At 39.7% G+C, this 16,300-nt stretch overlaps 1 protein-coding gene across 1 annotated transcript; it reads right to left on the reverse strand.

The window, feature by feature from the left end:
* Positions 1-6,330: 6,330 nt before the first annotated feature.
* Positions 6,331-15,395, reverse strand: slc5a7a (solute carrier family 5 member 7a). The gene is made up of 9 exons (XM_036563437.1): positions 15,288-15,395; positions 14,531-14,808; positions 13,792-13,905; positions 13,535-13,690; positions 12,521-12,669; positions 11,740-11,883; positions 10,868-11,021; positions 7,656-7,873; positions 6,331-7,309 (listed from the first exon to the last, which is right to left on the reverse strand). Exons 2-9 carry the CDS (start codon positions 14,712-14,714, stop codon positions 6,656-6,658), a joined length of 1,773 nt encoding a protein of 590 aa, XP_036419330.1. The 5' UTR covers positions 14,715-14,808; positions 15,288-15,395; the 3' UTR covers positions 6,331-6,655.
* Between the last annotated feature and the right edge of the window lie 905 nt (positions 15,396-16,300).

Below are 16,300 nucleotides of genomic sequence, written 5' to 3' on the forward strand. Positions count from 1 at the left end.
AACAAGAAGGAAATATGAGAGAAATCTAAACTTTATCTGAGGTAAAATTAAGAAAAAGAAGAAAACCAGTAGCAGTTCTTACAAACAAATTCTGACATACATGTTCCATTCATATTTTACCATTTTAAGCACATTCTTTAAAAAGATGGCTCTTCAAGGGTTCTTTAGTAAAGACAATGGTTCTATATAGAACCATAAACACTCAAAGAACTATTTGCATGCTTTAATGGTTCTTTGCACGGTGAAGTGGTTCTTCAGATTGGTGGAGAATATGTTGTATGTGGTTCTATATGGAACCTTTTTGAAAATGGTTCTATATAGAACCAAAAAGGGTTATTCTTGTTAAGATATCAAGCCTGTAACAATAGCAGAACCCTTTTTGGTGCTATATATTCGATACACTCTATTACAAAATTTACTCAAACAAAAAACATGGCCTTAACTGCTGAAACATTCAGTTTTTGTAGTTCAGTCAGTCGATCTGAAACTACGTCCATGAACAACTGAATGATATGCAAACAGCTGCTTATTGAACAATGGCAATTAAAAAAGCCCACATTTGGACATGTACACTTTTTTTTTTTACTTCTTTGTGGTTTGAGCATGCTGATTGATATCTAAACTGAAAAAGCTGCAAAGTGTCTTTGCTCAGAAATGTTTAGGCTATGTTCTTTTTGAAGGTGGTCATTGAAAGAACAAGCACGTTTAGTTGTCACTGTGCAGACTGAGTCATGTCAAAAAGGAGCCACTGATAATTGGTTGAATTATATCAGGCTTTTGCAAAATCAACAGATGTGATTGGCCATTTTATTGCATATTGACATGCAACTTGTAAAATAACTCAGGTGTTCCTTTTGCATGAATGCATTTTTGGCAGTGATTCTCTGCAAATCTTCATAATCAGTTTGCTATTGCCTTCGATATGTGGGACGAATGTGTATCTTTTAAAAGTCAGGACACTGGGACATGGAGTGAAATAAGGGACTGTCCCAGGAAAAAAACAGGATGTCTGGTCACCCTAATTTTAAGGACATTTACTTTTTTTTACTCTTTAGTGATCATATATTCCTTCCTGTTCCACAGTATACACAACTAAAAAGGTTGTTGATCATAAATCAGGCAGTGGTTATATCTGCCTTCTTACTATTAATAAGTCTATTAATAATTATGCCTTCTTTCTATTAATAATTCTATTAATAATTATGACATTTCAAACATTTGTAGCTGTGATAAAGCTGCACAGAATAGCATGCAAGTGTATCTTGCCACTGGACTACACATTTGTTGGAGTTGGCCAGTGCAGGAGTCGGTTGCACTGGCAACCAGATGCCAGCTTCATGCCAGCTCAACAGTCTGGAGGCGTCATCAGAAGAAAACCTTACTCTCCAGTCAACACAGCCATTAAGCACAAATTATTCTTCAGCGCCAGGAAAAAAGACAGAACAGAAAATTACACAGAAGCCACAACATCTAAATACGTTTTGTCAGTATTTAGTGTGTTCACTCTTTGTCTTTATGACAGCTTCCATTCTTTTCAGGAGTCTTGCTTTCAGTTTTACAAAGAAATCTACAGGGATATTTTTCACACCTCCAAAGTTCAGTCTTAGAAGCTGGTGGTATTTTCTGCTTCTCATGTTCTGAGTAATCACAAACACATTCAGTGATGTTGAGGTCTGGACTGAGGTGGTCAGTCCATTGTCCTGAGAAAACCAGTAGCTTTTTGTTTCATTTGCAAATGTTCTTTTTTGTCTATTACCTTTTCTCAGTTATAGTGTTTTGACAGCAACACATTCTTCAGACACATAGCACTGCTTTGTTTTCTCACAGTGGAAGGAGTGACAAAGCTGTTTCATTTGAAATAATACGATACACACTGAGTACTGAGCATAGAGCAGTGCTGCAAACACTGAGCACTGGAGCTAAAGCAGGCAGTGATGTTCACAGAAGAACAATACAGTCTCCCTACAGCCTTTTTACAGAGAAATCACTGTATTAACATTTATAACTCGCTATTCTACTCAGTCAAACAGAGTAAAGTGAGTAAGATAGACTTTGGTAGCAAATGGCGACTTCTTTTTGTCAAATCACATAATGTTTAAAGTGACCAGTGGGTTTGTGTCCAACTGTGATGGAGTCAGTAACACTTCTCTGTGTGAGCAGAACCTCCTTCACTGCGTTTCTTCATTAGTGCGGTGGTGTACACTCAGCTTATGTCAGGTGGTATCAGAATGTTCAGAAGAGTACAAGTAAATGAGCACGGTTTTTACTTTGTAAAAACAAGTTTCATGAAACAGCCAATCAAAGTGCTGAATGTACCATGTGATCATATCAAATCACACCTCAGATGATTTTAGCCTACAAATTGATATGTTTTACAAGGAAAGCAAAGCTAGCGTGTGTGTATATATATATATATATATATATATATATATATATATATATATATATATATAAATAGCTGCTGTCAGGACAAAACCTTGTATCTCCATTTTTGTCATTTTTCATTTTTTGATGTAATTTCGAAAAAGGCAGCTGCCCTTTATGTTCTGTCAGAACAGAACAGAAATGGTCCAAAATTACTTGGAAAATGTATATATATACACACATATGTTGACCTGATCTTTATCACTAGGGCTGTGGAACATTAGTTCAGACAGACATTTTATAGAGATGTCCTTCAGTAAACATCACAGAAATTTTGTACATGAAAGTTTCTTTGGCTAAGAGTTACATTTAAGGAAAGGATTAAATAGAGTGCGGTGACATCAGACATCAGCACTAATAAAATAAGATGACTAGTCAAAGTCTTGGGTCTCAGACTCAATGAAACTCTTCTATCTTTATTCACACAATTCAATTGTGCTATGCTGAGCTATGCCATATTCAGCTCTTCTCATATATGGTGACCCCTCTGCTCCAGCTGGAGTTTCTTATCACTCTGATCACATTATCTCATGTCTTCTGGAAAGGCTCAAGACTACATTTCCCAGCATGCTCAATTACCAAACCAGGTTTAATGAGGACCAATCTGATTAAGCTGCCTCCTTTGATAAGACTGATGACTTCCTTGACAGGTGCACGAAGGCGCTATTATCTAATGCTAACATAGTGAAAGGGACGGTGCCACAGATGGCCTTCCACTCAGGTTTCTTACAGCACACAGGGGAGCAAGCAGTTCTATAATTGAAATGGAGTATATTATGAAAATGCCATTTCACTTAAAGAGACCACTTGAGGGTAATATTCCTTGGGGTTTCATGGTCAAAAATTGCTTTCTTAAAACTACAGGTTAAAAATGCCATGTAACATCAAATACCACATTCCCAGGGACATTATGAGTTATCTATTCACTGTGATTGGAAAATACAAGAGTAGTTTTAACTCGGTATGCAAAATGCTGCCTTAGCCAGCTGCTGTAAAACGTGGAGGTAGTTGTTGTTGAGTTGATTGATTGGACTATAAACCAGGACACATGTCCTCTCTCTGTCTCCAAGCTGATTGAATCGTAAGTTACATATTTCAGAGGGAGAGTCTAGAACCGACTCCATTCCATTAATAGGCTGAGTCATACGTGCAGGATGTGACAAGAAATGTAAATCATCCAAGTGATACATGAATACCCATGGAACTAAAAAGGTTACAGTTTAAACCATTGATGATCATTTAACTAGGAATGAAGATTTACCAGTACTACTCTTTAAAAATGAAGGTGCCTAGAGGGTCAAGACCACTTGATTAAGTTTGTTTAAAAGGGGACTTCAATGATTTTACAAAACTTTCTTCATAATAAACTCATTTAAAAAAGGAAGTCGTTCAGAGTGGTCTGATGTGAAATGTTCTATTCTGGAGAACCTTACTGAGTCTTGTTCACAATGGTTTTGATAAGAGCCGGAGGTCTGATATATTTATTTACTGTGTTTCTTTTTCTACCTCATAACATATTAACATATTTAAATACAGAAATACATAACTAGTTATCAATATGTTGCCTGATGCCTGATATATTGTTTTATTATAGTATTGAGAGAAGATTTTGTCCTAAAACGTTTTTTAAATTCATTTGTGGTGGGAGATACATGCTTGGTGTGAGGCCAAATAGTACCAAATTTTTTTTAACCTCTATTGCTCCATTTTCAGCATTGCACATAAAAACTCAGAAGACACATGTAGGCTCACTAGTCATTTTGGATAGTAAATAAAATATCTATATTTGTGTCCTAGACGTTGTTATCCCTGGCTCCTATCACCACCACTGTAAAGAAATCTGAGTCAGTAAGTTTCTCTACACTGATCCATTTCAAATCAAAACAGTCTTTACATCTCAATCATTAAATAATGCAGAACTACTGAAATTTGGTTTAAGGAACCAAATGTGGTTCTTCTATGGCATCGCTTCAGATAACCCTTTTCGGCACCTTATTTTTAACTGACGGTAAATATTTCTTAAATGAAAAGTTTCTATGTACAGAATTATGAACCCATGCCATTCAAAACCCATATCCTGGTATTCCTCGTCAGCACAAACGGTCTATGGGTCAGTTCCAGATGCTATTTTTAATGGCCATGAACGCCCCCTCAGCTGGAAGGCACTAAATTGCCTGGACTTTTGGCTAAACCAAAGCATTTATTTTTGGTTATTAATCAGGCCGAGTGCACTTTGTTGTTCTTAGTGAATGGATCTCTGGCATCTCCTGCCACAGAGACTTAATTGGATTAAACTTTAGGACGGCAAGGACATGATGGAGGACGAGCGAGAAGGGACGCAGGAGAAAAGAGGGTGGGGCAGCTTTGCCTGCGTCATCATCACCGCCATCACCAACCCCCAACCTTCAGCAGCCTCGGGGAACTGTCGCAGTGGAAGAAAACGGGAGGCATAAAAGGCCCAGCCCATCCCATCCCATCCACCCACCACCACCCCCCGCCCACTCTTCTCTTCACTTCCTCCCCCTCCACACTTACTCCGCCTTACACTCCACCCTGGCAAGACTGGAGGAGCACTTAGCGTGATGCAAATAACGAAGTGGCTATTTTTAGAGCCACTTTTTTGCCCCCCCACCTACCCTATTGTGACTTTGGAGATGGAGGATAGAGGGAAAGTGAGTTAAACCATAAATTCTGTCACGTTTTTCGTACACGCCTTTGCTTTCTAAGCTAGCCACTGTGGGGGGCGACGTTCAGCTCGAGCCACTGTGAAACGACCGCCTTATATAACACTGCAGTGCTGAATGGAATTTAAAAATGCGACATATCTATTGCGTGAATAAAACACAATTATATATATATAGTATAATAATATATATGTATATATATATATATATATATATATATATATAGTTATTACTAAGGGTTTTTTCACTAGCGTAATATGTACTTGTTGAATATGTGCCACATAGCAAAAAGACACAATCACTAAACCTTTTAATAATAGAATTTATTTATGTTGATTTGTTCTACATTTATAACAATATTTTTAGGCCATAATACATAAATAAATATAGATTTACTGGCCTAAAGCTGTTTCTCACCAAACTGAATATTACCTTTACCAGCACACTAAAATGACAATATACATTTATACTTTTTTCCTTAAAATATATAAATATAAATAGACACATCACACACAAAAAATCTTTCATCTTTAAGACAACAAATGAACACAGATACTGATTTAGCCCTAAACCAGGTACACGATAGCTTCTTGCAATGAGTTTATGAGTTTGCAGATCACAGAATAACACAGCACAGGTCCCTTACGAGTATTACATCAGGTAAGTCTTTTGTAGCAGCTACATTCATTTTCAAGTCCCAACAAAGTGGCTGCTGAGCTGTTTGCATAACATCTTGCTGAATTTGAAATGGCTCCATGTTTGACACAGCGCACTACACGGGGAGTGAAAGATGTGCCCGATGCAGTGGGAGTAGGAATCGTTTCAAATTCAGCAGCACTAACCCCCCCCACTTAATGCTTCTAGTTAAGGCGTTTGCAACAGTATATTCCCCACCCTGTTCTCAAATTTGCTTTGTATTGCACAAAATAAAATAATGTAGACTTATGCTGCGTGTGCAGTTATCTCACAGTTATACCATGTACTTTAGCAATGACAATACTGTTTATGCATTTCATGACAGGACAATAAGATAAACTGTACTAACTGGGGGTCTGACATTAGGAGGTACATATTCCTTAAACGTCTATGCTGATACACAGTATATTTATTCAGTTAGTTTTTTTTCACTTTTTAAAACAAACTCTGACCAGGGATTAGGTTCAGAGAAATTAATATTGCTACTACCTCACCACATATAGTGTATAGTCACAGTATTTATGCTTCTGGATCAGAGCAGAGAGGAGCAGTTTGTTTCATACATACCATACCAAAGTGTAGGTATTCCAAAGAGGAGAACCTGCAGCAGGCTTGGCTCCTTGATGTAAATGCTAACCATTTTTCTCCACATTTGCCGTTCTGCATGGAGAGCCAATTACTGTATGTCTTATGCTCGTCCTGTAGCAGCGATGGAAAATCCAACACGTATGCTGAAAGGAAACTAAACATGTCCTTCTTTTGTCCTCACACAAATGTGATATTCATTCAGGCACTGTCCTTCTCATTGTTCTCCACAGTGGACTGAGTCTGAAATGAAAGGGCAGTGATCTTTACTCGTTTTCATGACTGGGTGACTCTGGACTGGATTCATCCTCTTCAGTCAAAGTTTCCTTCCTGGTGAAAGTGCTCGCTAGCGTGACGCTGAGCCGCGGCCGGACCGGAGCCATCTCGTTCAACCCGATGATGTTCCTGTTCACCAGGGTGGTCCTGTCCATGATCTCAGCGCTGTGTTTGGCCACCACAGCATCCAGGAAGTCGTACTTGGCAGAAAGCGTGCCACTTTCGAACAGGTACTTGAACAGGTAGGAGAAGGCCACATTGCCTAGGAAGGAAGCCAGCATGGACACTGTCTTGAAGGGGAACTTCTGGACCACAAGGTGCTCCACCTCCTGAGTGGTGTGATGGACCAACTCTTTGATGTACCACCCAGGGTAGTAGATGAAGGGGGGCAGTTTGAGGTAGGGCTCACCGCCGCCGATGCGCAGGATCAGGCCAAAGATGTAGCCGGCCACCGAGCCGTAGGTGTTGGTGCCTCGGACGAACAGGACGCTGAGGAGCTGGGGGAAGATGATCACGTAGACCAGGTCCGAACTCAGGTACCAAAGGCCGTATACTGTGCCCGTGAGGAGGGCCATGGCTGTGGCCAGAGCCCCAAACACAAAGATGGTAATCCTCATGACCCACACGATCTCACTGTCTGATGCCTAGAGTGCACAAACATGCAACATGAGACAATGGATCTAAACACTGGCTAAAACAATGAGTTAGCACAATTTGTTGTATTGCTCGATTGTTTGCAACTGGTCACATAAAACAGTTTTAAAGAAGCTCTTCTCAAACTAATCGCTATTGTCTGTGGTAACCAAACAATGCGACAGAAGGAGATTAAGTTGAAAACGTTTAAATATCTTTGTTCGCTTATGCATATTAAAACATAAACACTATTTTCAGGAACGTCTATGGCTCAGTGAACGTGTGTGCATCTGTAAAACCTGGACAGCTGAAGGTTATCAATAGCATTCTTTTTTATAACACCAGACGAGTGCTCACCGACTGGCGGAAGGCCAACTGGTAGATATTCCTAGCGAACATGGAACTGGCCGAAAGGATGGATGAGTCAGCAGATGACATCACTGCTGCAGAAACCGCCCCCAGTCCAAAAAAAGAGACGTAGGGCGGGCACAGGTACTGCAACACGATTGGAAGAATCATCTCTGACTCATCTTTCTTCATGGGCGGGATTGGCCCATAGCTTGTCTGATTCCAGTCTGCAAGGGAAAGTGGAGCAACGATTACCATGACGTAGAATAACCTTCAGCCTATAAATCATGAAGAATTGTGTTATGTACCCACACTGAAGAATTGACAGCACACTGTAGGTATTAATGTACCACAAGCAATTTTACTGGGTGTATCTGAAGGGAAAACTTATTTACTCAAACGTGCACCTATTTATTGTACTAAGCAAATGTCAGAGGCCATGCTTCATTTATTATTTTCCAGTATTTAGTGTGTCCACCTTTTCCCCTTATTTCAGCTTCCATTCTTTTCAAAAGGCTTGCTTTCAGATATTCAAAGAAACGTACACCTCCACAGTTCAGTCTTAGAAGTTGGTTGCTTTTTCTGCTTTTCACAATCCAACTTATCCCAAACACATTCAATTAATGTCTGGAGTGGTCAGTATATTGTTCTGAGAACACCAACAGCTTCTTTGTTTGATCAGCAAATTTTCTCCTTTTTGTCTATTTCGCTTCTTGACAACTACTCATCCATTTAGACCCATAGATGATTGAGCTCCTCAGGAATATCTCCTGAAAATGAATAACTTGTACTTCATAGCCAGAAGTTAAGTAAATAAAGTGTGGTACATTCATACCCATTTCTATTTCTGGCTTAAAATTTCAGGTCTGCTGTTCCTGCCAGTAAAAAACTATGGTTTGGTTTCTTGGACATGGATTAAACCTGATTTTGCAGTAAATTACAATGCCAATGATGTTTACCACTATGTTTCTGATTCAGTCTGTGCTTAATCTGCGCCTGGGAAACCAACCTTATACATACAAACATCAATATACAGTCATATCCTAAATTTGTACGGTCACATCTCAAACTCATCTAATTCAGTGTCTAGTTATAGCTGTGTTTTCTAATAGGTAAAGCATCAGTTCCTTGCTGTGTCTTTGATGGTGAAAATCAGTAGATTAAATCTGATTCCTCAGCGCTTCCCTCAGATGTAATATTTACAGAGTTCACATCGTTAAACGGATACCTCCTCAATAATGGATGAGGGAGACCAGCTGTTGTTATTTACACATTTCTTTAGAGATCTGACGGAAACATGGCCACCACCCCTGGTCAATACAGGCAGGGGAAAGACCTCCCTGTCGTGAGAGTGCATTTCAGAAAAAAAGTCAGACAGTAGCAGTCAGACGTTTTTTCCCATGTGAGGTTTAGCATCTGGCGTGTAATCATAATCAGCACACACACGCTTCACTGATGTTTCGGATAATAAGCAGGAAAGAGAGTTTAAGGCATGAGGAGAAATTACTCTAGAAATATTGCTTCCACCTGAATGATTTGTTAAATGATCAATTTGTAAGTGAGGGAATATGGCAAGCTTGCAAAAAGAGGAGTAAATAGCGTAAATTTGCATGGCTATCTGTTCAAGTGAGTTGCTTGAACGATATATTCTTCAGGTGCTCTGTACAGTGGTGAATTGGGCTGATATATCAAGATTGGTTTCCATATTTCCATTTTTACAGCCATAAAAACTGTTTATGTAAAAAAAAAAATTACATTATTTAACAGCTTGACTAGCTGGTTATAATTTGTTGAGAACAACACTCGGAACATCTAATCTGCTGCTAGTTTATATCGAGAAAGGAGAATATTGGCAAAATACATCAGGTATTTATTGGGCACTGGAAAGTTATTCACAGGACATACTTGTTCTGTAAAAAAGAGCAAGATTAACCTACTTAGAAAATAAAACTCACATTTAGGTTCCCTGAGATTTTAAGGATTCTATGCTATTTGACAACACAACCAGTAATTAGACTAGTGAAACATTAGGTTAGCTCTTTTTACCAGTACCATGATGGACTGCATGTTCTTGATAATGTATTATTGTCAGGTACATGCCATTATCCAGAAAGCAGTATTTGCTTACATTAAAGTCAAGTGGACCTGGTCCCTTCAGCTAAATACACAATGCTTTATTAGATGGGCTAGGTGAGGTTTCTCAAGGACCACAGTAGAAACATATAACATTTGCTAGGTGCTAGGAATTCTTTGCTGGTTGCTTAACAAACAAGAACTACACTAGCAAAACAGCTCCTTTGACCAGTAACATGATGGGCTGCTTGCAATGCATTGTCAAGAACCAGACAGTGTAATATGTAGAAAGCATAAATGTGGCTTCCATATTGGTGGTGCAAAACAGCAAACTGCTTATGACATTAGCCAAACTGAAATAAAACTGAAGGGTATCTTTCCAGGAACAGGCTTTGCACACCTGAAGTAGTGTCTACTCTGTGCTACTGGCTAGATATTGAGTCAAGGCCTATTTCCAAAAATACTTTTACGACTAAGACGACTTTTAAAGTCTTAACAGATTATAAAAAAATGGGGCATCTCACACTATCCAACCAGTTTTGCAGATTTTTTTTGGTGACTGAAAAATTGGAGATCACACAAGAAATTATTAGGGATCACACACTTCTTTTAAGCTGTTGCTTAACTGAACGGAACTAAATGCACTCATGTTCATTACTAGGAGACGCAAATAAACAAATGTGGAGCGGCTCGCTGCTGCGCATGTTTTCTCTGCCACTTGCACTGACACAGTAAAGAAGCAGCAGGTAAAAATGTTTAAGTGAGGGTCATGCATTTAAAAATGTGATCAGTGTGGTATTTTTTTAGAGTTTTCAATGTACGTAAACTTGATTGTTCTCATGCCTCAAGCTCATTAAAAAGCTTCGCTCGACACGTGAGTGGCTTTTCACCATTTGTCTTTGTTCACTTGCTGTATTTTCTCCTTTCTCGTCCTCAGTTTTCATTGGCTGCTAGAGAAGTCTGTTTAGATCGAGTTGTTGATCAGTTTATACTACTACATTTCACTCAGTGTCAGGTCAAAAAAATGTTTGACAGAAGCTTTGAATCAGGGCTAAAATCAGGGTAAAAGTCGTGTAATGTAACCCCAGCTTTAAAGTACAGCCGACCTTGCCGAAGACCTTAGTAGAGGCCCTAACGTACTAGCTCACCTGTGGAGGCCCCAATGGCTCCGATCAGGACGGAGGGTACGGCCATGACAATGCAGCCAAATGCGGCCAAGAAGGAGAGAACTTGGGCGTAGGTAGCTGAAGAGGCAGAAAGAACCCGTTGAAAATAGACCTGCCAGGGTATTCCCCCCAACATCTAGGAACAAAAATGGCATAGTAAATGCAGACACCAAGCAGCAAGACACCAACAAACAACAGCACAGTCAACACGCTACAGTTTAACACTGTCACTGGAGAACTATAGATACATGAAATTACGCTGCAACACTAATACATTGGACAATGAGGACATTTATTTCTTATTTATTATTTCTCCACACTAAAACTCACTGATATCCTCTTCTATTGCACACCACATTAACCTCATCCTTATGCATAGCTTAGATTTGTTTTGCAACACTGGCTTGCCATTTCTTGCAACACACAGATGACAGCTTTGCTTTTCATTTACAGGATGTTCTTGTGAAAATCACTGTGTTCCATAACAAGTCCTTGACATTTAGAAATATATAATTTACCTCTCCAACAGAACAGGGTCATGCTTTAGGGTTTAGTTTTTCTTTAATCTGGACCTTTCATTTGGAATAGGTTACAGAATCCAATTACACTGTAGAGCTTGACACATTTCAAGCTCAGTATGTACAGCTCAGTAATGTTCACACAGGTTTTGGTAAGATGCCTTTAAGGATCTTAAGACGTTATTTTACTTTTGGTAAATGTGTAGATTTTGCATTTCTTTTTATCTGTTTTTCTGTAAGATTTTTTACTAAGAAATGAGTGGCTATTTTTAAAACCAACAACTAATTTCCAAGCAAAGATGGCCTAGCCTAGGTGCCTAGGTGAATCCCACTTACCAGAAGGCAAAAGTTATCAGCCCACATCCATTTATCTGTGCTCTCGATTTGTCCCAGCCACGGGTCCTGGTAGAGCTCTTTCACCGCTGTCACTCCAATGTCAGACACGGCAGGGTTTGACAGTGCAAAAGGGACACTGATCCACTGTAGGCAGAACACAGAGGTTTACCCTTCTTTTTGTGAAGAATGTTTGTTTATGCAGTTTGTATTTGTCCTGGAACAATGCAACACAATACAATGTGTATTTCTAGCTTCAGAGTATTTAGAGCTTCACCTTATCCTGACTTGCATTATGTATATTCCACACAAATGGAATGCTTAATGCAAGGCAATCAGTCTCTGTAATATTGTGAGATATTTGCCACAATTTTCATTGAAATGACAGGCTCTACATATTCAACAAATGCATGCAGGGGTTTTTACAGTTTGGTGTAATAATTGTGGAAATATTTGTGTGTAATGTGAAAGCACAAACCGTGATTACAGCTCTAGGACATTCTAGCAAGTTTAGCATTGCTGAACACATAGGAATCTACACTGGGTAGGAGCTGCCCTTTTATGGAAATCTAAGACCAGCTACACTTAAACAAAACCTAATCTTAATAATTCTGAAAGGTTCCTGTCTACAGTCCAGTCAGTTCAGAGTAGAGGGCAGGTTTTTCTAATATACAGTCCTATGTTGAGCGTAAAGAGTAGTTGTACTTTACAAAAAGCACAGTCACCTCTTCATAACTGACAGCATTCTACAGCAGCCCTAAACTGAGGGAATAATAAACTGTACCAGTCCCACGAAGATGCAGAAGAGCTGAACTACGTCTGTGTAGGCCACTGAGTAGACTCCTCCCACCAGCGTGTAGAAAATGGCTATGAGGGCCGAGATGATCACAGACATGTTGATGTCAATGTCCACAATCACACTCAACGTTGCCCCTATTGAACAAAAAAGAGACGTTACATTGTTAGTTGGTGTGACTGAAATGTAGAAGGTCTTACATCCTCAAAAAAGTAATGCACTGAATTAGAAAAAGAAACTGAAACACTATAATACTGTGATATTTCAGGTTTAAAAACTGCATAGGCCCACATACCAATATTTAATTAATAGATATTTCATTTTTAACGTATTAAAATTATAGTTAGACTAATAGAGCATCATTCTAGTGAGAGCAATGCTTCTGTAAGTGAAGTATTACTGGGACTAGTTGGATAGTGCAGTGAATAATACATAAGGGTTTGAATCTCTGTTCAGGCAGGAATCGGGAACACCACTACAATATAGTATTATCTGCTCCTGATAAAACCAATTAATTCACAAATAAAAGCATGTCCAAAATATGCATTAAGGACAAAGCTTTACTAAATGCTGATTTTTATTAAACCCAAATTAATTTGGGAGTCTCTGGTCATGTTATGTTGCTTTTCTATGAGATAATAAATTAATAAAATAGCACATCCTTTACAGAGAAAACACTTCTGCACGTTTTAATGCACAATTATTGCTTATTTGATGAATTTAACATATACACATTCTATATTTTATCCAGTATGTTAAACTCGGCTAATAAATAGAAACGGTTTACTAAAAATTTTAGAAAAATATTTAGGTTTGCTCTCTGTGGAGAAAAATAACAGAACATGAAAACTGACTGGGGTGTAAAAACTTTTGCAAAGATTGTATATCAACACACATTTGCCTTTCAGTTTACTTACTTTCGTCAATACTAGTGATAAAGCACTATTCGTGTGGGTTACTGGCGGGTTTTTAAACCGTCATCTGCCTCACTGAGTTTCTTACCCAGGGCTGACAAGATGGCGGCCGACCAGAAGATCTCGCCCATGAGCGCGGGGATGAAGAGCAGGCCCCCCATCCTCTTCCCATAAAGCTGCTGGAAGGGGTCGAGCATGGTGACGTAGCCTCGCGAGCGCATGGGTTTGGCGAAGAACAGACCACCTGCACAGAGTTAGCTAACTGTATTTAAGCAGCTGTGGCAGCGTTGTGAAGGTTAGCACTGTGACGAGCCTTTCAGTGAGCGTTAAGGAGGCGGTACTCACCCAGCACCAGACTCATGGCGTATCCGAACGGAGCCTGCGCCCAGGCCAGGCCGTACCCCGGCAGATACACATACTCAGCCGTGCCGTTGATGTAGCCGCCTCCGACCCAGGTCGCTGAGACACACCACAGCAAACAGTCAACAGATACATAGAGGAAATACACGAAATGGCACATTACATTTAGAAGTGTAGAACGTGAACTCCTCCAAAAAATAATGAATAAATAAATTACTGTAGACAGATTTTGCTCTTTCTCAAGAACACCCCTAAAAACATTATAACTAATAAAATAAATAAATAAAATGGATGAGTGCAGTAGATTTGTAAAAAGCCTAAATTTTTTGAGGGGTTAAATCAAATAAACAGATTAAATGTATTGGGTGCTGTGTAGTAGATGTACAAGGACGTAAACTCTTAAAAAAAAAAAGCACCTCAGAATAAACAGCTAAAATGAAGAGGCAGTGGAGAGTTAGGATTAAACATTCACTCTTAATGAGTCTCCGTGAGCATCACCAGAAAATTAAAGTTAATTTTTTATGACTCGTAAAAACACGAAGTTAATTTACGGAAAGTTCAGTTAATCACGGCTATAAATCGCTCTTGATTGTCGCATGTATTCGCCGGTCAGGTTTGAGACTCGCGCTGTCCAGCGACACCGCAGAAAGTTCTGCAGGTATGAAAAGCAGGACTGAATCACAGTGTGCATGATTTGGGGTGACCTCCTCAGAGTGAGCCCTACCGGTCATGGTAAAAGCTCCCACGAAGAGTCCAATATCTCTCCCTCCGACCATGATGGTCTCGCTTCGGTCCGCTCCCTCCTCCACCCCGGAGTTCTTGTTCTTCCACGCGGCCCATATCCCCACGAACAGGATCAGCAAGTAGAAGATGACTATCGCCGCCACCCCCTCCACATGGATGGCCATCTTCTCTCTGCTAAAGTGGCTGTTCTTCCTCCAAAGAGCTGAATGTCATTGAGACCTGAGGATGGAGATGAAGCCTCGCTGAACAGAGCCAAGGCTGTTCAACAGATGGAGAAACCGGCTGAGTTTGAAATTCAGAGTTAAATAAAACATTTTTCGCTGTTTTTATCCTGATGTCTCTTAAAATGAGGGACTGAAATCAGAACTAGTGTTTATGACTCAACTGCAAAATGTGCTTGAAAGCTATGTATAGTTGGTTTTATCTAATTAGTTATTAAAAGTAAAACCTTTCCATATATTTTACAGGCTATTTGTAGAAAAGCGCAAAATATACCAAAATACTATATAAAAATAGCATAAAATATGCATAAAGCGCTACAGAAACACGCAAAACGTGCCTAAAATGTTAGAGAGCCTAAAGTGTGCCTAAACTACTATAATAAGCGTAAAGTGCGCTTTAATTACTATGTAAAATGGTCGAGTGTGCATAATATTGCAAAAAAAAAATTAAAAAATGCAAAGTAAAAGCGCAAAATATGGTTTAAACACTTCAGAAAAGCGCAAAGTGGGACTCACCTTTATGTAGTCCTCCCAGACGGACAGCGGGCACCGATTAAAGGACAAATGAACTGTCCAAACGCAAAGAGCGCAATATTTCACCTCAGCAAAGCAGCAGTCCTGCACTTTTCCGCTGTAGAGCGTAACTGCCAATCTTTATATGAGAGCACGTTTCGTCAGAGGGTTGATGAAGGCGGACGTCAGAGAGTTGTGAATGGAGACCCGTTTCTGAATAAAGATGTCACATCAGTGCGAATGAACCGCGCCTTGCTGGAGCCTGTCCAGCCCAGTGACCTGAAAATAGCCAAACGCTTAAAAAGAAGGGAAGAAAGCAGCACTGTGAATCAATAGCGGTACGGTTGGGGTCGTTTTCATTAACAATCCTCGGACGAAAGTTTCGTGACTCATCTGTACGCGTAAAATGAAATGTGAAGAGATGGGTCGAGGCTGCTCCGGGCTGGGCAGAGCGCTCAGTCCGGCTGAAGGAGCGCAGTCGCTGTCCGTGGTGCTGAAATCAGTCCACCTGCATCGTTAGGGTTTGTAATGGAACAGGCGCGGCACCCAAAGCAGCTGTAGCCCGACAAGTGGAGGCAGTGACTTTTCTCTTTTTATTTCTTTGACATGGTATTCGGTGCAGCAGCCATGAAGAGTCCACCATGCTGTAAATACGACACACACTCTTCTGCAATATTGAAATCAGATTTCTTCTCGGAATAAAGCAAACAGAAGCAGAAAAATCCCGGCATAAATATCAGGATTCCAGCACTGGTGCTTGGACCCCTAATAAATCCAACAGTGAAATCAGTAAATTGCTAACTCACTGAATTCATTTGCTTAAATATGTTTTAACTCTGCAGATGGTAGCCAGCTGGACTGAACTTAACCCCTTAAACCCTAAGGGTCTGAGTGTGGGTCTACACTTCAATTCCTCACTCTCATCAGTTACTGAAGAATTCATACTGAATAGTACATATTAGTTGTTGAATCATTCATAGTAGTTGTTTAATAATTCATAGTACTTATTCAATAAT

Source organism: Colossoma macropomum, unplaced genomic scaffold, assembly GCF_904425465.1.
Source record: "Colossoma macropomum unplaced genomic scaffold, Colossoma_macropomum, whole genome shotgun sequence".
NCBI lineage: Eukaryota > Metazoa > Chordata > Actinopteri > Characiformes > Serrasalmidae > Colossoma > Colossoma macropomum.